Source organism: Pelecanus crispus, chromosome 1 (assembly GCF_030463565.1).
Source record: "Pelecanus crispus isolate bPelCri1 chromosome 1, bPelCri1.pri, whole genome shotgun sequence".
Taxonomy (NCBI): Eukaryota; Metazoa; Chordata; class Aves; order Pelecaniformes; family Pelecanidae; genus Pelecanus; species Pelecanus crispus.
Genome location: NC_134643.1, coordinates 16,451,388 through 16,472,932, shown reverse-complemented (window position 1 = coordinate 16,472,932; position 21,545 = coordinate 16,451,388). Strand labels below are relative to the sequence as shown.

The window sequence follows — 21,545 nt, the reverse complement described above, 5'->3', positions numbered from 1 at the left end:
CACGCAAGATCATCTGAGGAAAATTCTGTAGTAGGGAAGAAGTCGATTAACTTCAGTTGCGGATCCTGAACTTACAGTACTTGTATGCTATGTAATTGCTTTAGCTACTTTTCTTTTTTAATTTTTTTTTAGCGGTGCACTGGAAGCTTATGTTCAATCGGTGAGAACGAGAGAGGGAAAGGAGTTTGCACCAGTCTATCCCATAATGGTTCAGTTGCTGCAGAAAGCGATGTCGACCCTTCAGTGAACGCATCGGGACAACTCTCTCAAAATAGGGACTGGGCAGTACGGCAGTCACGGCTCTCTGCTGCCACATACATACTCACGGTTCATGTAGATGATTCCCAAACACGTAAGCTTTACAATGCAATGTGTTTACCTACTTCATCTATGAAACTTCTGTCTTCTTGCTTTACCTTTGCATTATAGGAACTTATTTATACACAAATAGTGTAAAGAAATCGTACAAATTTTATGTGCTGTAAATCTACATCCAATAAAAATGTTTCATTCTTTAGCATTCCGTTTGAATTTAGAGAGGTATAAAATTAGAACATACTCAAATATTACAGTATAATTGCAGAATATCTCCAATAACAAAGTAGCTCTTTTCCTACGAGTAGTTTTAAACAGCTGGACACATTTTAGCCTTCTTCGGAAAACTGTACTTTTGAAATGGTAGAATCAGCAGTTTCCATCTAAAAATCACTAATTTTAACACAAGGAAAAATATTTATAAATGATGTTAATGATTCTCTATTGCCATGCTATTCACTTTGAAATAATTTATATTGATTTCAACTCTCTTTTTGATTAAACTGTAATAAAGAACATTGACTATCCAATCCTGAATTCAGTACGTAAAATTCTTCAGCAGCTTCCTAACTAGAAAACATCAAAATATACTTCGATGGGTTCACGTAAAGACTTCCATCCAGAAGGTGCTCATCTCTGCAGGGCTGACTTAATTAGTCGTCTTCATTTTATAAAATACGCAACACTGAATTTTAATGAATTTATTTGAAATAATATACAAGAATATAGTGTGCAAAAATCTTAGGGGCAACATCATGTAGACATGTGTCATAAACTGAAATTTACAGTTGTGACTCTTAAAAAAAAAAGAAACACACAGCTGTTTAGTACATGAAAAGCCATGATTGTAAAAGTTCACAGCAGAAGCGGTTGTAATCCTAACGCGGCTGCTCTAATTTTAGACAGTTGGAGGGAAAAAAAAAAAGTAAAGTGCAAGTGTTGCACGTATAGTTAAGTGCAAAGTTTGCCCCCACCATAAAGATGTCTTATGGCAAAATAAAATATTGTAGAATATGTGGCAAAGACAAAACACAGAGTTAAAACTATGATGGTGACAATATCGACAGCACCATTTTTTTTTGAGATAACGCTATTTATTCATTTCATCCTGGCCCGGGCTGTTGTGTCCACTGGAAACAACAGCTCTCACTATTGCCAGCTGGTGCAAAACCATCTCACTTGTGGATACAAATTTTATACGTGGCAACCCAAGCAGCAGCTCCTGTGCTACAAGACACTACGCTCGCCATTCACCACATGTTCCGGTAACTTGTTGGCATCTGGGCAGGCTGGGAAGCTAGAGGCAGGTAATACATTTTGCTATTTCAGAAAATCCCAGGTCCCAGAATCGTAATTAATAATATGGTTGTGCAATACATATTAATCAGCAATAAGAATCAATGTATATAAACAGCTGTTACATATTTTAAAATTCCCCTTTTTGTACATTATCTTTTAAAAATAAACATTTATACACGTCTCCTTCGCTTCTTTCTAAAGTACTTTAGCACCACAGGATATCCATTTTCAAGCCTATGTTACCTGATACATATATGAAATTTGGAAGAAAAATAAGGCAATTTGGTTTAAAATGTTGATAGTTTTAGCTTACTTAATGTTCTATTGTAAAAAGCAAATCTGCACTCATATTAGATCATTTCCGACTTGATGGTGCCAGTATTTTACGGTCACACAAAGTCACGACAAATAGTAAGACCTTGGTCTTGCATCTTCTTGCCATCAAGCAACAGCCATTTTGTAAATACAGAGTAAATACAGGAAAATTCTGGCTTAATGCTGTTGTGAGCCCTGAGAAAAGAGAAGAGAAAACCAGGTTAGTGGTTACCAAGGAAAGGTGAAGCAGATATTATCTTATATCTAACAAACACTTGTTTTGAAAGCCACAAGTACTTGTAATCACTCATCAGTTATTCAGAAGAAAACAAAAGGCCAAAACAGGTAATTTTAACCCCCAATCATCAAAGGACCATCAAGGCCTCTTTGTCACAGCCTGGAGTCCACCATCATTACTTGATAAGGTAACCAAGCTGCAAACAAAATTCTTAGTTCGCTGAAATAAAACAATTAAAGAAGGTATTTCCTGCTGTAACGCTGAGGTAACAGGTTCTACAGATACCGTTATCTTGGCCTGAAGACCCCAAAGACAAGGAAAATCCTACTTGCAAGGGCAGGTAAGAAAGCCGTCCTTACTAAGGCCAACCCATCCCTATTCCTCCGAGTTACACACAAACACCCGCACAGAGCTCCCTGAAGCTCACCAGTGCACACGTGAAGTGAACTGGATCTCGCCATGCAATGCCCAAGACTGCAGCAGCGTAACAGCAGAAAATAAATAGTATTATTTTAACTAAACCCACAAGGAAATCTAACAGAAGCTGTCACTGTTGATTAAAATAGAATACAGTGAACAGAAAAAACAGCTTGTTCCTAGCAGCTGGGATTCGGCGAAACCTTCTGCAACAAAGGACTGAAAACTCGGCATCAAATACGTACAGCAACTTGGTGTCGGAGCATTTCTTATTCAGTCTTAAGGCAACACTTGCATATGCTCTTGAGAAAGTAGCCTCATTTATACATGAAAGGAAGGGGGGTGATTTGAGGATGAAATCTTAAACCTGGCAGTCCACACCATGCTTGGTGCTCCTACCCAGGCATCAAATGGCTGGTGAAAGGACCTGGCATTCTGTGCTCCTCAGTGGATCTTCCCTTCCACCTACTCTTCTAGCTGAACATGCAGGTTGGCAGAATCTCCTTTTTTTTTGATGCTCTCTTTATATGATGTAGCAGCTTGAAAGCCCTTATCTTATCCCAATACATCCACCACCTATTAATACATTGCTGCAGACTCTTAAATTGATGGCCTTCTACAAAGTGCAAACCAATTTATTTCCCTACAGAAGTGTTCTTTATTTTATTTATTTTACACTTAAAACAGAGCAATGAAAGGGATTAATGGAAAAAAAAAATTATTTGCTCCCTCAGTAACTTCATATACGCTGATACAAATTATGAGTACAAAAGATAGAAAATGGTACAGAAAAAGCTTTTACTGAGGAAAAGGGAGACTGAATTACAACAGGGAAGGATTTTGTGAAAGCTTAAGTAGTTTTGTGAGGAATGGACAGATGTAATTTAGCTGCAACCTTATCAACTCAGTTACTTGAAACACACGGTCACATGCTCTTCCCCTGCGTTTCCCAAGCACGCTCACTTTCAGTCCAACAGAATTCACAGAACTCTCATCAAATATTCAGAGACAGACCCTCTCCTGATCGGTCTCAAGCCAGCTGTCCAAAAGCAGGTGACACAACACAGGGGAGTAAAATGAAGGTTTGGGTTACCAAGAAAGAAGCAGACAGCAGAGTTTATCCTGAAAAAGCCGCTGTAGCTACCGTATGAACACATTTAAATGCATAATGAAAAAGACTGCTTCGCAAACATACAGAATTTGTTCGTTTTCGTTTCCAACAGTCAGGATTTAAACGCTTCTGTTCTTCCGCCAAGGCCTTGGCTTCTAGTGTGTACATCCGTCTTTCTTCATTTTTCATTTTCTTCCACCTGTCACCGAGTATCACACTTATGGCTCTGCAAGATAAATGTTTAAAGTACAGTCAGGACAGGGTGTTAAGAAATATCCTTATTTTTTTTTTCTTTTTTATCTCAGCACTTTAAAGAAGACAAAAGATGAATGTGGCAATAATACATGCAGAAGAAATCAACTGTACCTTTAAAAAAAAAATTTTTAATCGTGTTTCTGGTTATCTTCTTGTACTACTTTTAACAGCTGAACAGCTGAGACTTCTGTGTTGGCTGAGCATGGGTCAATGCACATTCTAACATTTCAAAGGGTGTACATTTGAATACACAGCAACTCACATAAACCAGCAAAACAGGGATGTTAAAAAAACCACCACCAAATGGTAACTCACATTTGTTTTGCTCTACTTTCGTACTAGAAGATCATATGAGAGACTTGCTGAAAATACGTTCTCCAATAACTAGGGCAATGATCTGAATGTGTCCTCAGCCAAACAAATATTTGATTAATGGCAAACCCCCACGTCTGTTTAATAGATGTGTGTAGCTTCCTCCGCTTTAGTCCACACAGGGCAGAACATACTGGTAAGTTCCCGTTCCTATGCAAAAGCAACCATTTGTTCTAACACACCTATCATCGCTTCCAGAAGCTGAATGAATTGCTTTCCTACTCCTTATAAAACGTGATGTCTTTTGGACAATACTTCCCCGTATTACCATGCCATATTGCTTAACTGCACTCCCAAATGTTGGATCAATATTCCATTAAAATTTTAACTCCATCCTTTAGCTGAATGAAAATCTCTATACGCTCTTTTATCAATGACAATTACTAAACTACTGAATAGGTATGCTTTGGCTTCAGATTACAGTGATGAAAGTTCTATGACCAGCTTTAAGAAAAAGGTGTATACAACTAAGCACTTTATCATGTTATGAAGTTCCTTGCTGGCAGCAAAGCTATTCGCAGACTCTCTAACAGATTCAGGAAGAGCAGAGTGCCATCAACCATTTCCACAGCATTTCACATACAGCAACTCTGAAGGCTTTTCTGCACCAGACCAAGAAAATGGATTTCAATCCTGGAAGACTGTGTAGTACAGTTCAGGCTCCCAGGAGCTGCAGAGCACTCGGAGCACAGCACGAACTCCGCTGGGGCTGCCCTTAAGCCTCCGCTGTCACACGCTCCGGTGGCTCCTCAGAGCAAACTCGGGTTGCAACCAGATCCCATCAACATCAAATCCATTTGCACAGCCTGTCTCTCTGGCAATGGAATTTCTGGTTTCCTATCCAAATTAAGAACCAGTATCTTTGGTATGTCATCAGAAGTAAACACACTCCAGTTTTAATTAGCAGGTTTTTCATGTTTTGGCAGTGCCTAGAGGCAAATCAACAGCACCAGAAACCTGTATGGTTCTGGTCACCAGTTTGTACTGGGTCATTCATACCCCCAGGAAAGAACACAGTGACCTAGAGAGAGCAGCTTTGCTGAAAAAGCCATTGCATTTCCAAATAAAAATGCACTATGAATTCTTTGTATTTCGAATGCATAAATATGTATGTGTTTTATACCTCCAGAGAAAAAACTGCACTGAGGCACTGAAAATGAGTACAGATCTGTACGTTTCAAAAAGCTTGAAAAATCTAATGCAGAGACAAAAGCTCCATTGCTCCAAGGAAAGAGTTCTATGAGCGAACCACTGAGACTGAAAAAAGATGTGTACAGAGACATTTCCTGACATAACAGAGACCTAATTCTCCTGACCAGAAACAAGTATGAAAAAACTGACCCTACTGCATCACTGCCTTAGGCGCCCTTCACCTCATCTTGCTCTGTACACTGCTCTTGCAGTGCTCTGTACACTGCCTTTGTCCTCTTAAAATGCTGGTAAGATACCTGACATCATTTTAGCAACAGACTAAATGTGCAGGATGCAATGCCTTATAGTGCAGTTAATTCAAAAGAAATTGTCAAACAGTAGTTTAGAAAGCCTCGGGTTTACTCAGTAATTATGTTCAGCATGAACAAATGCTGTTAATAGTTTAGGTGATTTTCTTCATCTTTAGAATGTACACTATGCAAATTAATCAAGTATTTCTGAACGTACAATCAAGTCCAACTGTGGTTACAGTGAGAATACCTAGAAAAGAAACAAGTGCTACCCTAGCACCAGTTTCTCAAGTATGGTCTTACGGTCCACAGTGTAAGTATCATGTGAACGTTGACTTGCATTTTGAATGTTTACCGCTCGCTATCTTGTTGACATAGCTTGAGCTACTTTGTCTCAGAACAGACTCTTTAACTCAGAATACCTCAAATTCTGTCCTTTCTCATGCATAAGAAAAATAAAATAACTGTAGCAAACGTAAGAACTCCAGTGTACAGAAACAGGTACTACCTGTAACCAACCATAAGATCTACTCGGTAATCTGAAAACGACATGTATTTAAAAAACAAGAGAGTTGCCTCTTACCAGCCAAATTAATAAATGCCCCAACAACACTTAAGCAAAAGTAGCTGAATGTCTATAAAATCGGTTATCGCTAACTCTTAGGATTTCTTCTGTACTGTATTTTATGGATGCCAAGAAACTGCATCCAAATGCACTGCCTTCCAAATGGGGCAGTGAGCGGTGCACTCTGAAGCTTACTCGTAACTTTGTCATCACTTTCCTTCAAGGTAAACCTGCGCGCTGAAATACTCAATTTTCACATCCGTTCAGCTGCAGCTCCAGTTCACTGCATCCGTTTGAAATCAGCATTTTAAATACATAACCATCATAAACCTCCCTAGCTGACATTCTCTTCGATTCCCCATTGATAGTTGCAACGAGTTTGAAGGCAGCAGATCTGCTTCACTGAAATTACTATAAACATTGCAGAACATCATTGCCAGGATGCACAAGACTGGCTGGGATTTAAGGATGGGTTATTTGTATGGTAGGATTTTATTTCTCAACACCAGTTACAGTCTTACATTATAAAGTAGCCAAAACCCTCTCAAAACCCTGTCACCTTTAGTTTTTACCAGATTTAGTACTAGAATTTTTATGTGACAATGCAATTTTTACAGTAACAGTTTTCATAATGTTCTATACATAAGAAATATGACTGTAAGATCAGTGCATTTTCATGTGTTTATGTTTATATATGCACAATTAGCACAAAATACTAAGATTTTTTAAAACATATATAATGGACATCTTTCCAAAGAATGTTCAGACATGACTGCATATAAATAAAAACAAAAGAACGAACCAACAAAGAAGCCTCCCTCAAATACACGGTCATACGAGTCTTCCTGCAAGTTTCAGCAGATTGCTGAATGCCTTTAGGACAAGCAAAATTTGGCAATGTACTGTTTGGATTAAGGTCTTTCCGATATCCTAACAATCAGTACTCCATTATTCAATATGATATACAGACTGAGAATAAATGATAGTAACTTCACTCAACAATTTGCAACTTCATGTCAAGATTTAATTAGAAGAAGCAGAAATTCCTTTTCCGTTACAACACACGAGCAGAGAGCCTGGTACTTTTTTCCCACGAACACTTCTCATCAGCGTAAATGAAGACTGCTGTGTATTTGTGACTCTGCCGCTGCACATATGTATCTATCAGTTGCTTTACCCAAATTCTTTCTCAGAAGGTTAAGTTTGCCAAAAACAGCTTGTGTCAAATTACTGACTACTGTAAATATTTAAAGTCCACCCATAAATTAAGCTTTGCGTCAGCATCTTTCAAAACTTGTTCTTAAAACCATATACACACATTTTATTTCAAATGCAAAATTTAGTGCGCTTAAACTTAAAAGTGGGACATAGATATTCTGCTAGCTCACTAGTAATAACAAAACTACAATTTTATACCATTACCTGTTGTCTTTCCCTGGATACATCTGAGTATATTCCACTCTGTATTTTTTGGCAAAAAGCATGAAGGCATTCATTGGTCTTTTGCACTTGTTTGGAGAAGTGGCACTCACAGTACTTGCAGTCCCTGAGCTGTGGCTTTTGCCAGCTTTGCTGTACAAGGAATTGGAGGAAATATGTGATGATGCAGTAGACGCACAGTTTTTACTACTGCATTCTGATCTCTCAGCATCTTGATTGTTTGATCCTCCACAAGAGAGAGAAGCGCGACGCTGGCGAGCCATGCTGCTTAGCACATAAACTGCAGAGGAATCCATTGGTGTAAAATCGTAACTACAAGAAAAAGACACATCATAAAATGATCAAGTAATTTTCATGTAAAATCCCTAAATAGCTGTTCACTCTTCATCAGCACTACATTTCTAGCATTCTGGTCTCTTTTGTGTGACATAATGATTTGTGCTTGATGCAGATGTCAGTGTGAAAGAAAAACCCAAAACTCTGGCAGATGAATTAATATTTTCAATGTGATGGTGCACTGCAGCTTTGCAAGATCTGCTGTATACTATCAACTCCTCAGCTGTAAATCAATTAATTACACACTGTCTTCAAATTTCATCCTCTTTTGAAATAAGCTTCTTTCTTTCTGCTTCTGTCCTTACCATAAATCAAATCTGGTCAGTGAATGACAGATACTGAAAGGGACAACTGATGTGGGAACAGTAAGTGCTGAGTTCACTTGCAAATACATATTCATTACAAATACGAAACCACTATATTAAAATAAATTATATATGCTATTGTATAAATAACTTCTCTAGGCAGTTGAATACATATTATTTTACAGACAAGCCTTCCACTGACTTTAAAAAATTGTTTAAAGACCCATGATGCTGCATATTGTTTGATTCAAAGCTGACAAACGTCTGCCCTCTAGTGACAAAAAGGTGGGATTCCTCGGTATTTCAAGGTATTTCAACAGCTTAGATGAGTTGTTGCCATACAATTTAGACCTCCAAATACCATAAACCGTTGTAATTTTTTGTGAACTACCAACTACAATTAACCTCTAACCACTACAGAAGAAGTTTAATTCCACAGGCTATTTGTTATCATCTGCAGGTGTGTGCAGATCAGTCTGGGAACCACAAGCTATACTGTCGTTAGTATGCTGTATGGGGAAAACACACTCGTAAAGGTGCTACTCAATCATAAATCTAAACCACTAAGTTACCACCACAAAATAAACCATAAAATGTATGTAACTCCAAGGCCCTGCTCAGCCACTGCTCAATGTGGCTGTAGTTGCATAATTTATGGCAAAAATAAGGGCTTTGAAGAGCCTTTTTCCCCAAACACAAAGTAGAACTACTAGCAAGAAAACCACTGCAAGTGGTAGTCCAGTCCCCATCTGCAAAGGCAGCTCCTTTCTGTGGGACAGAACCAAAAGCAAGGGTGGAGCCTGAAGGATTACCTCCAAAATCCCTTAGGAAAGTAAAAAGCAACAAAGAAGGGACAATGCTGAAAACCTTGCAGGCAAGTTGACAAGATAATGAGAAAGGACCTCTCTGTTCTACAAACAGTCCAGCACCCTTCCTATTCCTAATCTTCTTCCCATAACACAGCAACAGGATTTTGTTTTTTAATTCTTCTGTCCTGTTAATCACAGCAGCTGCTGCACGCTGCTTTCTCAGTGACTTACTCCCTTCTGCCCAGAAAGACAGACAAGGAATTTGAAGCATCCAAGCAGTATTCAGCTGCGCTGCAGGATGAATAAGGAGCCACAAATCCAATTTCTTCAGTGAGATGTAAATGTAATGATTCTAACGGCTCTCTGAATACGCAGTTCAGAACAGGAGTTAATAAGAAGAAAAAAAACGCAGACAGCAAATGAGTGAAGACAAGCAATTTGAACTCACTCTCTATGCCAGACTGAAATCATACAAGAGCTCCTAGGGCTTGAACTGCAAACATTTTAAATTCATTTTTTTCTATTGTAAAAAAACAAAAAGCAAGTGGACTAAAAACAGATGCTAAAAAGGAGCTAACATCATAAGAGAAGATGGATTCTACTAAACCTAGAAATCTCAAAATAGTATGGAAAAATCTTTATGAGTAAAACTATTTCCTTAGAATTTATGTTGGACAGGACCTCTGAAGGTTATCTGGTTGAACCTCTTGCTCAAAGCAAGGCAAACCTCAAAGTTAATCAAACTTTGAAGTTAGGTAACTTTGATGTATTAGAAGAGAATCACAAAGAGCAGAATATACAAAAATAGTAAGAATTATGAAAGTACGGTATTCTAAAGCCATAGCACATGCATTTATTACGAAGAAACTACTCAGTAATTCAGACACGCAGCTGCATATGAAGCACAAGTTAATAGCTGGCAGACATACTATTGTGGGAAAACTGTACTAGGTTTTTCAAACATAACCCACTTTACCTGAAGAATTTATACAGATTATATATGTATTTTTACTGCTTTATCTAATCTCGCTTAAACTATCATAAAAAGGGGCTGAAAACTTATTTCACTCCAAGGTATTAATTTGCAGTTTAGCAGAGCACATAATTACACAGCTTTCCTAGTATTCAGTCTTCATTTTTCCCTCTCATTTATCTTGTATTACCAGAAGTATTCTCTCTTTGTTCTACATAATGCTTCAAATTCTTGTAGACTTGAGGTGCCTACTCATTAAATACAAGAACCACTGAGGCCACTTTATCCAAAAATTACCTTTTAAATGTATCAAAAACACCTGAATCATCAAAGTTAATGGCATCAGGGTGTCCAGGAGGTAGACACAGATCTCCAAGATGCATTTCACAGCATGGAATGCCATGCTGTACCACAGTCAAGCTTGGATAAAAAGATGACCAACCTGAAGTGGTAAAGAGTTAAATTAGACAAACGGCCAGACAATCTCTCTAGTTCTTAATTGGAGCAATCCTATATCTCTAAATTATATCATTTTATAAAAATGTTCTGATGTAGTTTCTTTCACCCAAAAGAAAAATCAGAAACACTTGCTCAGGGAATTCTTACTGCAAATAGTTTATCTCAAGTAAAATCTCCTTCTAGCAAAAAAAAGTAATCAAAACCTGGAAACTTTTATCATCAGAAGTTCCATGTTTAGCAACTGAGAAAAGCCTCCCTTATTTGCAGCTTTCCTTTCTCCCCCCAATTTTTCTATGTTCCTGAGCTCCATTTATATACTTGACCAAATCTTTCCTTTAGAGATATGCAGTATTTCTGTAGCTTTATAGCTTTATGGTTTTGTTTGTTCAAATTCTGGATTTCTTTACAAAGATAGTAAATTGATGCTACAACACCACTTTTGCAGTTTCTTGAGCAACATGGGATGCCAATAAAATCTGCAACCACTTTCTAAGAATATTTTAATATACAACCAAGTATACTTGTAGTATTTCATACCTTTATTTTTAACATAAAAAGGATGATCGAGTCTGCATTCTACTGTAAGCAAGCCATCTTCCACTGTGCCAGGATCAAAAGTCAGCTTCAGCACTGACTCACCAAAGGAAATGCTTTCTTCATGAGAAATCAACTTCAAACCATCGGAACCGTAGCCCTGTAAACATACATACAGTTCAAATTTTTTCCCCCAAGAAAAGCATATACCTGTGTTTACAATTTATTACAATTATTTACAATCTTACGTTATATTTAAAAATACCAACATTCTAAGTGCTCTCGCTAGAAATTAATAAAGATCATACAACATTCAAAACATACCTAAATAAATTCAATTCAACTGCTTTATAGCAAGATACTCAAATAGTACAGTGATCAGCTCCAGACAAGTTTAGGATAAACCTGTCTTCCTGAGACAGTAATTAAAGGCACAGGGATAGCATAAGAAACTAAGTATTTGCTACAGGTACTGAAATGAATTTATTAGAACCAACAGCTACCTTATAAGGACTCGCTGGGAGATTTTCCTCTTTTCCACAGCTTTCAGATCTTGCAAAATCTTCAACATCCTGCCATTCTTTATTGCGTCCTTTATGAAAGCACAAACGAGAGCCTAACAGATTTTTTCAAGAAAAAAAGATTAGTGTTATGTAAAAAAGTCTGTGTTACAAAAAAAGAGACAGACAAGACAAGACAAAACAAATACTTATTCAATGACATGTGTTACTTTACCTTTTAGAAAACAATGCCAAACAGTTGAGGGCCAGGAATGGCACCATCCTAAATCATCATCATCTGAAAGTGATGACATGCAGAAAATGCCAGATTCTGATTCACTATTCGCCTATTAAAAAAAAGCAAAATGGCGTTGATATCTTACTGCAGAAGATTTTAGGGCTGGTCTTGTATGTCTTTAGACACATTCTCTAATTTGCATCTGTGTCATCATTTTGCCTTAAATACTAATAGGAATGTAACATGAAGACAAAGATTCAAGGAATGCAGTAAATGTGAATGGAGTATTTTCATCTCTTTTTCTTGAAATGTGCCATCCCAAAATTTTTGGGTTTCATTCTCTGAGATTCATTTCACACCTATGGATTATCTTACGCTTGGGTACAAGCATTTTACAAGCTATCATTCCTTGGTCATTCACAGAACCACTCAAAGCACGTGTTACTCTACAGTCAAATTACTGGAAAGCTATAGGGCCAAGTGGGCTCTAGATAAATTACTGGGAAAAACTCAATGTCTTTAACAGACAAGTTTGAGACACGAATTAATACACAGGAAAGGGAGAAGCAGGACTGACAGGTTTTGTGCGTCTAAAAGGAGATGGTTCAGTATTTCCGAGACAGCAAACAAGTTAAAACAATTTTTTAAAGCTTGCTATAGAAGGAACTACAAGACAAGCAGAACTTTCTTACAATGTAATCTTTTCACAACAATGTGGACTCTATGATGTAGTGCTAGAAGCACACTGTGTTTGGTAAAAAGAAATGTAACAGAAAATCTAGCTTAAACAGAAATGGCATGAGAACAGATCTTTTTTTTTTTTTAAGTAGCTTCTCTTTTCAAAAAGCTTAACCTGTTACTCAAGCATCTTTATTTTAGAAATGTTTCAGAATAACTCACCCTTTCATGTCTGACTGGTGTTTCATCCAAATCATTCTTGGAGAAGTTAGGATCATTCTTTGAGGATCCTGGTGGAGGACGTGCATAGGAATGTAAACTTTTGCTTGTAGCTATTATGTGAACAGGAGATGATCTACAATAGAAAAATGTATTTTAAAATATCTCAGATCAAGACAACACAAGACCTAGCTGCCATTACTCTACAATGCTTCCATTTAACAAATATTTCTGTTTGCATGAGCTGAATACCTAATAAACTTCCCACACACCAGTATTCAAATAGGATGATTAAAGGGTGCAGGCTCAGGCAAAGGGATTATTTAGCATAACTCCTGCATAGCTTCTATATACCACTCAAATGACAGTACTACCTCCACATCAGCATGTCTTTGTCACATTGGTGAAGTATATACAAATATCTTGAAGTAAATACCCCATTCTTAGAGTACATAAAGACATCTGCTCCATCCTAATGATTAAATTCCAACTGCACTACTGTTAAGAGTACTGCATTTAATTTTCTTATTATAAACCTAAGACAAAGCCGTACAATAAAAGGTGAAGCCCAGAAAGTTCTAAGATCCCACACTGCTTCTCACAGCTTTATGGAATTTACAGATCACAAATCTGAAACAGTATCAATAAAAAATACATTGCATTATATTTCCAATTAGCACTTTTTAAAAAAACTGAAGTCAGTGCACTAGTAAGTATTAAGAATTTAACAAAAAATAAATCTTATTTTTTCATCTGCTGCTTCACATGAGGTAAACACCCGTAATTTCTGAGCTTTCTGTGGTTAGGCAATGTCCTTATACCATCCTACCTCATTCGTGGCTGGCAATTAAGCAGCTTTTGCAACAGGCTCTGAAATGAGTCCTGTGCAATCTTCCTCAGAAGAATAAAGTTACTATATAGAAAGATCAAAAATAGGGCTCCAGTTCAAAGTCAGAGGGTGTTAAGAGTGAAGGAAATGTTTCTGAAGACATAATATTACACATCTCAAGAGTTCAAAATTGAAATGAACGTCAGTACCTGTTATAAAAAGAGCACTGCATCAAAGGACTCTGAGGACTTGTGGCTATATTTGCTAATTCTGTCAACCAGTTCACCCCATTCTCACAAGAATAAGCACTTTCTGAATTGCTGTTTGAGGTATGTTGGTTCCACGAAGGCCTTGAACATTCCTGATGTGAAACATCAGCACCAAGCTGAAAAAGTGCAGGTGGGGTAGAATCCGTCTGCACAGCCTGTAGTTCAGGAAGATCATCTACGAACAAATGCACAAATTACCATAATTATGCCCATTGATAAATTCTAGTGGACACCAAATCTTGCAAATAAAAATCAAAAAGGAACCACAATGAAGTAACTAATTTTATTTTCTCATTACACTATTACCAACATTTCACAAACCCTATTCACAATACTGACAAAATGGCCACAGAAATAATCACATCTCTAGTCTATTATACAGTCACACAAGGAATTTAAGAAAAACATTAAGTAACTAGATAAAAATGTAGTTCTGGTTTTAAAGTTCTTACTAGACTGACTAGTTTACACAGAACTGTACTGCAGAATTATGCAAAAGTAGCAACATGCTTTACTAAAATACTAAAACATTCAACAAAAGGCAACTAAAATAATCTGTCCTAGCAGGTATGACACTAAAAATTATCAGCATCAGGGGCTGTATAAGGTAAAAGTTTTCCACGTTTCCACCAGGGAACTGGAATTAAGTAACTCAGAAGTCATGAAAGGTGGGTATGCAGCCTCGTAGGGGTGAATTCCTATCAAAAATCTACACATTCCACGGGTTACACAGAATAGCAGAGGAGAGCCCAGCTTGTTAACAAGTCTGTGTATGTAACTAAGTATTGTCATTCTTAATCACTCCACAACTTCAATTAAATGTGTTAATGTTTCACTGATTATATCAATACTTTCTAATGTACGTATGCTATTTTTCTCCAATATATAAGAACTGAAGTTAAATGTCCCTCTAGCCCAGAATCTCTATTTGCAGCTGATCTAAAGCAGCATAATTTCCTTTTAGGAGGAGCTCTTGAGCTTTCTGTTTGTTATTCTCGTGCCAAAAAAAGCTCTGCTGAAGATCAGGAGCAAGAATGTGTAGCTCGGAGTTCAAGAACACATTAAGTCAACGGGCCAATGTGTCAGAACTGGAAAAGGGTTAAAGGGAAAGTTCACTGTCATATTCCCTGCCCTACTTAAGTTAAAAATCAGTAATCTCATTCAGTCAGCTTCTGGTAATTTCACTACAGGAAAACTACAACAAACTTCAGAATTTGGCTGCTTCTGAAAAAGTCGTATTATTTACCAAGTTCCATGTGTTCATCACAGGATGCATATCCAGGAGAAGAGGGCAGGTTTTCATTACACTTCAGCAACTCCAGTGACTCATTCATCCCTGAAGTTCTCTTGTCCACTACCAGAAGGAGTTTCTGAACTGCATTAGGCATTTGATTTGTCTTCACTTCCCACACCATGTTAGGATGCTCCAAAGTATCTGACTTTAAAAAGACAGAGGTTACAAATTTGTATACACATAAACTGCTTTAAGTTGCATCTGACAGGCTACTTCATTACCAGAACCCTAAATCCTCCATGATCTGTTGAGAATCATAGCGTAATTTAGCTTGAAAGGGACCTCCAGAGATGATCTGGTACAATCCCTGCAGAAAGCAGAGCCAGCTCTGAAGTCAGATGAGGCTGCTTGGGGCCCTGGCCACTTGAATTTCTAGTATCCTGAAGGATGGAGATTCCCTGACACTTGTCAGGAACCTGTTCCAGTAACCACTCTTGCTGTAAAGAAGTTGTTCCTTACACACGGTTTGAACTTCCCTTGTCACAGCCTGTGCCCATTGCCTCCAAGAGTCTGGGGTCATCTCCTCAACCACCCAAGCCAATGTCAACAACATTCACTTGGTACCCTGAGCCACAGAAGGCAATCAGACGGGTCAGACAACATTTCGCTTTGGTTAATCCGTCCTGGCTATTCCCAGTCACCTTCCTGCTGTATAAGAGCAAGGACATGCTGTCAGGAGGATCTGCTCCACAACCTTCCTGAAGGCTAAGGTTAGGCTGACCAGCCTATAGTTTCCCCACATCCTCCTCCTCAAAGCCAGGTGTGACATTTTCTTTTTTCCAGTAATTGGGAACCCTCCTGCCACCAAATCCACCACCTTTTGGAGACCATCCTCACAATGACACTGGCCAGCTTCCCTGACACATCCCATACAGTCTCACTGACTTGTGCGTGACAGGCTCACAGAACTGGCCTGCCCCTAACCTGCTCTTCCTCCACCACAGAGAAAGAAGTGCCTCGCTCCGTCAGATGGGTGTTCCTAGGCCCAGGGACTCAAGGAACCTGGAAACAGGCTTTGCAAATAAAGACCAAAGCAAAGAAGATGTCATCCTCAGCTTTTTGACGTTAGGTGTCCTACACCATTTAGCATCAGGCCCATGATTTCCCTAGTCGCCCTTTCACCACTGGCTTATCCACAGAAGCCTTTTTCACTGCCCTCCACATCACGTGCTATCTCATCTCTACGTATAGTCTCAAACATGTTTGACTGCTAACATCCTTAACCACGTTGTAAATGGAAAGAAAAGGAAGCCTCTACTAGTAGACTTCACTGCAGTTTCACTTCCCCAAATCCCGGTCCTGTAACTTTTATACCGAAAGAAATATTTTAAACCATCTTCAGCAGTCAGAGAACTGTGTGATTATTCTACACAACCACTGCCTCTAAAAGCTGGCAAACAAGGTTATGCAGTCTTTAGTAATTTGGTTATCTACTGGTTTTTTTCAGATGATGATAAATTAAAGCCACCATAACATCATTACCTTGTACTTTAATGAAGCGTCATTGAAAAAGTAATCGCAAGTCCCTCACAGAAGAGCAGAAAGCACAGCTTAGTAAGAAAAGAGCATCTGAAAAGTCTACCACATGCATGTCTTCTAAGTAAGCTATCATGCACCACATCAGAGAAATATACACAATAGCTAAAAAAAGTCTAACATTTCTATGTGAAACAGTAAGCCTATCATCCTAAAAGCTCCCTTAGTGTACTGCATAAAAAGCCATCTGATAACAATTATGAAAAAAAAAACCCAGCTTTGAGTAAACAGTTAAAAGGTACTGTGTGTATACAGCCAACATTAACAATATTCCATGGTTTTACTCATTCTATGAATTTGTTTCATTCACTTTGCAGCTTGTCCTGTACATAATCTAGTTCAGACATAACCCTTTGAATTACATACTGGCCCTACTAGAAGAGGTCTGACCTAACTAGTAATTTTTTTTTTACTGGAAAACTTATAACCTTCTCATCTCCTAATCTTTCAAATACATCTGAAACTTATATAAACTTGCATTCCGAACATAATAAGATGTTTGATTCTACTCAAATGGCACTACTACAAAAGCCAGAACAATGTAATTGATAAAATAAACTACCAAAGAAACTATTAATGGCATGTGTGGCATGTGACCTCTAAGAAGTATCTTTAATGCAAAATATTCCTCTATCACCCATGAAGGACAGTAAAATTACAGACCACCACAACAGCAGAGAGCTCAGTCATTTCTGAACAGAAAAATCAGACCTCAGTAGTACAGGTCAGGACGCTGATGATTATCTCCACGTAATCAACTCTGAAAAGCCAAGTAATCAACTCTGAAAAGCCAAGTAATCAACTCTGAAAAGCCACTCCTTGTTTTGCTGGCTTGTCTACGTACTTTCTTTCCCCCCTTCTGCCTCGTTTTTCCCTCTATTTTTTCTCTTCCTTTCCCATTTTCCTGCCAAAATGAACGAGCTAACTTATTTGGGGAATGTTACCTTCTCCTTCCTTCCTGCCAGCTGCCAAGATTTGGAAGTACCTGTGCTGGTATCCTCACACACTGAAGGTCAAAGATAAGGTACAGATACAACACGCTAGTCTGACAAGAAAGATACTTGTTCGTGAGATTAGTTGTTCTTCCAAGTCACAAGAATGTCTCTAAACTAAAGCCACCCGTGTACAAAAGCCAAAAAAATCCTCTAACAGATGAATTAAAAAGAAAAACAAAAGAAGTGCCCAACTTTACTTTTCAAGTTTTTTATTCCACTTGCTTAAAGCCTGCTTTGGACATCATGTGCTTCTCTTGTCCTCAGCCTTTCAATGTTTTGGAACGTTAAGGGGAATAGTCATTAATTAGCTTGTAAAGATTTTTTTTTTTTTTTAAATCAACTTCATGTTCAAAACTTGTTGCAACAGATGTTTTCTAGAAGTATGCTTCACAGGGCTATAATTACTGCCATTTTCTTTAGAGGCTAAATGAATTTATTTATGAATTTGTGCTTTAAAATAAGTCAATTTGTCACGCTAAAACAAACGACAATATTGACAAAGAGCTTGTAAATTAAACCCAGTCTATTTTTGAGGGACAAAAATAAATTCGGGACAAAAGTAAATAAAAGACTGCGGCTGAGAAGGGGTTCAGCAGGAACCAGGCAGCATCCACCCAAACCGCACCGTGCAGGAATGCCTGGGTGGAAGTGCTTCCCGTGGTTTTCCTTCTGGTATTTGCCTGCCTTCCCCCAACCTACCGCCGAAGTCTCAGGCAAGGTCTATGCCTGCAGCCGTTCGCTGGATGGAGTTCAATACGGAGAGCAGCTTCTCCAAGCAAAACACAACGTACTGGCAAGACTGGATCTACACCAGGGACTTTTATTGGCACAGCTGCTTTGATCAAGGATCCTTCGCTCCACAGCCCCGACTCGCACAGCTGGGCCAGAAAACCGCTGCAGAGGCGCAGCCCCGGAGGGGCGCAGGCCGTGATTCACCGTGTTTTTGCACAGACGGCCTTCCAGCCTGACACAGGCCGAACCGCAGCTTCTACCCACCTCCACCGGAGGCCGCCCCCCTCCCCGGGGGGGGCGGAGGAAGCCCTGCCCTCCCCACACCACGGAAACGCCCCTCGCAGAACAAACACGGCTTCGGTTACGTAAGGAAGAGATTCACAGCAGACCGGGACGTGACCCGCGGGCGACAGGGGGGGGGCGGGCGGCCGGAGGGGGGCCCCTTCCCCGCCCCCCCCCCCCCCGCGGGGCAGCCCCGGGCCCGCCGCCGGCCCCGGCCGCCCCCGCCCGTCATATGACCCCCGCCTGGACGCGGCCCTTGTTTATAAACTTCTGCCGGCAGCGCGCATGCGCGCAAGGCCCCATTCATTCACAACTGCGTAACAGCCCGGCCGGGGGGAGGCGGCGGGGGCGCCCCCCGCCCGCGCGCCCCCAGACCCCGCCGCCCGCCCCGGGCGGAGCCGCCCGCCCCGAGTGCCCCCTCCCCCGCCCCCCCCCCCCCCAACAGCCGCCGCTCCCCGCGGCGCGGCAGAGCGCCCTCGCTCTGACAGACCGGGGCGGGCGGTCGCTCCCCGGGGGGAAAAAAAAAAGGGGGGGGGGGGGAAGGGGGACACACGACGCGGGACACCGGCTCTACTTCGCTTCTTTCGCGGTCCGGCCCCGCGGCTGAAGGGCCCCAAGGGGGGCCGGCGCCCCCGCGGGCTTTAGCCCAGCGGTGCGGGAGTGTGGCGGCTCCGCCGGGACGGTGAGGGAAGGCGCGCAGTAAACAAAGTCCGGGCTCCCGCCGCCGACAAAACCCAGGACGCGACGGCCTCCTCGGCTCGGCCCGCGGCCGCCGCCGCTCCCTTCCGTCCCGGCGGACCCCGTCCGTCCCCCTCCGCGGCCTCGCAGCCCCCCAAAAGCGGCAGCTCCAAACTTTGTAGCACTTACCAAACCCGTCGCCATTACCAAATTCCCGTCGGCTTCCCCCGCCCCCCCCCCCCCGCCGCCTCCTCCCCACAACGGAGTCCCGCCCGAGCCTGGTGGTGTTCTGTTGCCGAGTGGTCGAAGACGACGTTGCTCAAGCCGAAGCCGCTTTCCATTGGCTATCTGGCCTGCCTATCAAGAATCCGCCCGGAGGGCGGACATGTTTTGACTCTCCTGCGCAGCGGATTGCACCGCGCTGCACATCAATCACGTCGCAACAGCGCCCCGATTGGCCAATGCCTCCGCCGGCTGGCCGAGGGGCATTCTGGGAGCTGTAGTCTTCGCCGCCGCCGCCGCCCGCCGCCCGGGACGCGATAAGACGACAGCCCCCAGGATGCCCCGCGCGGCGCTCGGCCGATAGTAAACAAGAGACCGAGGGACACGTGGAGCCGCGCCTCTGGCCGCCAGGGCCCTGCGCCGTGGGGCCGCCCGCCGGGGCCGCCGGCCCCCCAGCAAACCCCAGCGCGGAGGGGCGCTGGTGCTGCTGCCGCTGCGGGGGAGGCAGCGGAGGAGCGGCCTCCCCGGGCTCCCGCAGCTCCGGCGGGCCGGGCGAGGCGCGGGCCCGTCCCGGCCCCGAGATGGCGGCGGGGAAAGGGGCCCGGGCTCTGGGTTGGGCCCGCCTGGAACGATCCCCGGGGGTGCCCGGTGCCTTTCGTGACCTAGCAGCCTTAATTAGCGCTCCGGAAGGCTGTGACGAAACGGGCGCCGCTCGCATTTCACCAAATAAAGCCCGCGGCGCGCAGAGGTTAAAGGAAGTTGCTAAAGGTCAGGGAATGAGTCAGCAGCGGCGCTCGGCCTCCGCTCCGGCCTCTTCCCTCAGTTTCGTTTCATTATTAAGACCTTAGTGGTAGCTTAGGTCCAAAATACACAGTGCTGGGGAAAAAAATATATTTTTTTTCTTTAAATCCATGCAGGTTTATTAGCCCACTAGCGTCTCCCAGGCGTTCCCATACATGTACTGCCAAAATAACAGCCTGGTTTGGTTCGACGTTACTTCTGTGGCCCTGAGAGAGAGATGAGAGAACAGCGGCTACGAGATTTGCCCGCTTACGCAGTAACTCCGGGAGACGGCAGAGGTTAAGAATGGCCGCCTGATCCCCCGAGGCCCAATCTCATCATAAAATACGCTACTGCGCGTGATCCTGTACAAGGCGAATACACGCACAATTCGGAAATAATCAATGGGATTTTAGAAACTGGTGGAGAGTTTCAAGCTTTTGCAACCGTTGGCATTTTTCCAAGAAAAGCCTTTCTTCCTTATCCTGTTTTCAACATCGTCCTAATCATGTGAACGTGTCCTAAATCCTGTATCAAGAGCTTTTGTCGTAATTTGGTATCTACAACAGTTCCGACTTTCAGGCACACTAACATAGCTGTGCGAGAAAATAACCAAAAAAAAAAAAAAAAAGGTTAACTATTACAATTTAAACAGAAATGGTTCCGTATTTAGAGTTCTCTCCAAGCTTTGTGTCCCATGAAACATGCTGTTAGTGGCCACTAGAGGGAATGCTGGGTTTATTGTTTCCACAGGTCTACAAGAGTAATGCAATTGAAAAGGAAAAAAAAAAAAAAAAAGTCAAATCACACACCCCGAAATTGTACTTGGCCATCAAAACACACTTGGTATGGAGATGTCATTGGCATATCGGTTTAAGATTTGGCTTTTCTAAGAAGTAATAGTTTGCTTGTTAGTAAAGTCATTGCCATCTGTAGGCATTATTTGGAGAGAGACATTACTTTCAAAAACATGCAGTATCTTCTGCAGTGTGAATTGGAAATTACTTTTTTTTATACCTATCTGTGCAAATTTAGCTAAAAAAAAAAAGTAGAAAAAACAATCCCATGGAATTTAACTAAAAATCTTCTGTGCTTAATCACTTAACAA

General features: G+C 41.2%; 2 protein-coding genes across 3 annotated transcripts in view; one reads left to right on the top strand and one right to left on the bottom strand.

Annotated features, from left to right (window-relative positions):
* The window catches only part of COG5 (component of oligomeric golgi complex 5), a 200,895-nt gene extending 199,650 nt beyond the window's left edge, over positions 1–1,245 (top strand). Inside the window, exon 24 of the mRNA XM_075719793.1 lies at positions 133–1,245. Within this exon, the coding sequence (XP_075575908.1) occupies positions 133–247 (115 nt within the window). The 3' untranslated portion in view covers positions 248–1,245. The remainder of the gene's footprint in view (positions 1–132) is intronic.
* On the bottom strand, positions 1,002–19,657 carry HBP1 (HMG-box transcription factor 1). Of its 2 annotated transcripts, none has more exons than XM_075719803.1 (11): positions 19,625–19,657; positions 15,165–15,357; positions 13,859–14,093; positions 12,824–12,956; positions 11,921–12,032; positions 11,689–11,801; positions 11,189–11,345; positions 10,490–10,634; positions 7,752–8,081; positions 3,780–3,921; positions 1,002–2,124 (listed from the first exon to the last, which is right to left on the bottom strand). In XM_075719803.1, the coding sequence occupies exons 1-11, from the start codon at positions 19,637–19,639 to the stop codon at positions 2,107–2,109; spliced, it is 1,593 nt and encodes a 530-aa protein (XP_075575918.1). In that variant the 5' UTR covers positions 19,640–19,657; the 3' UTR covers positions 1,002–2,106. The 2 variants fall into 2 exon arrangements, with proteins under 2 accessions (XP_075575918.1, XP_075575927.1); XM_075719812.1 differs by lacking the exon at positions 19,625–19,657 and adding an exon at positions 18,443–18,697.
* Positions 19,658–21,545: the final 1,888 nt, after the last annotated feature.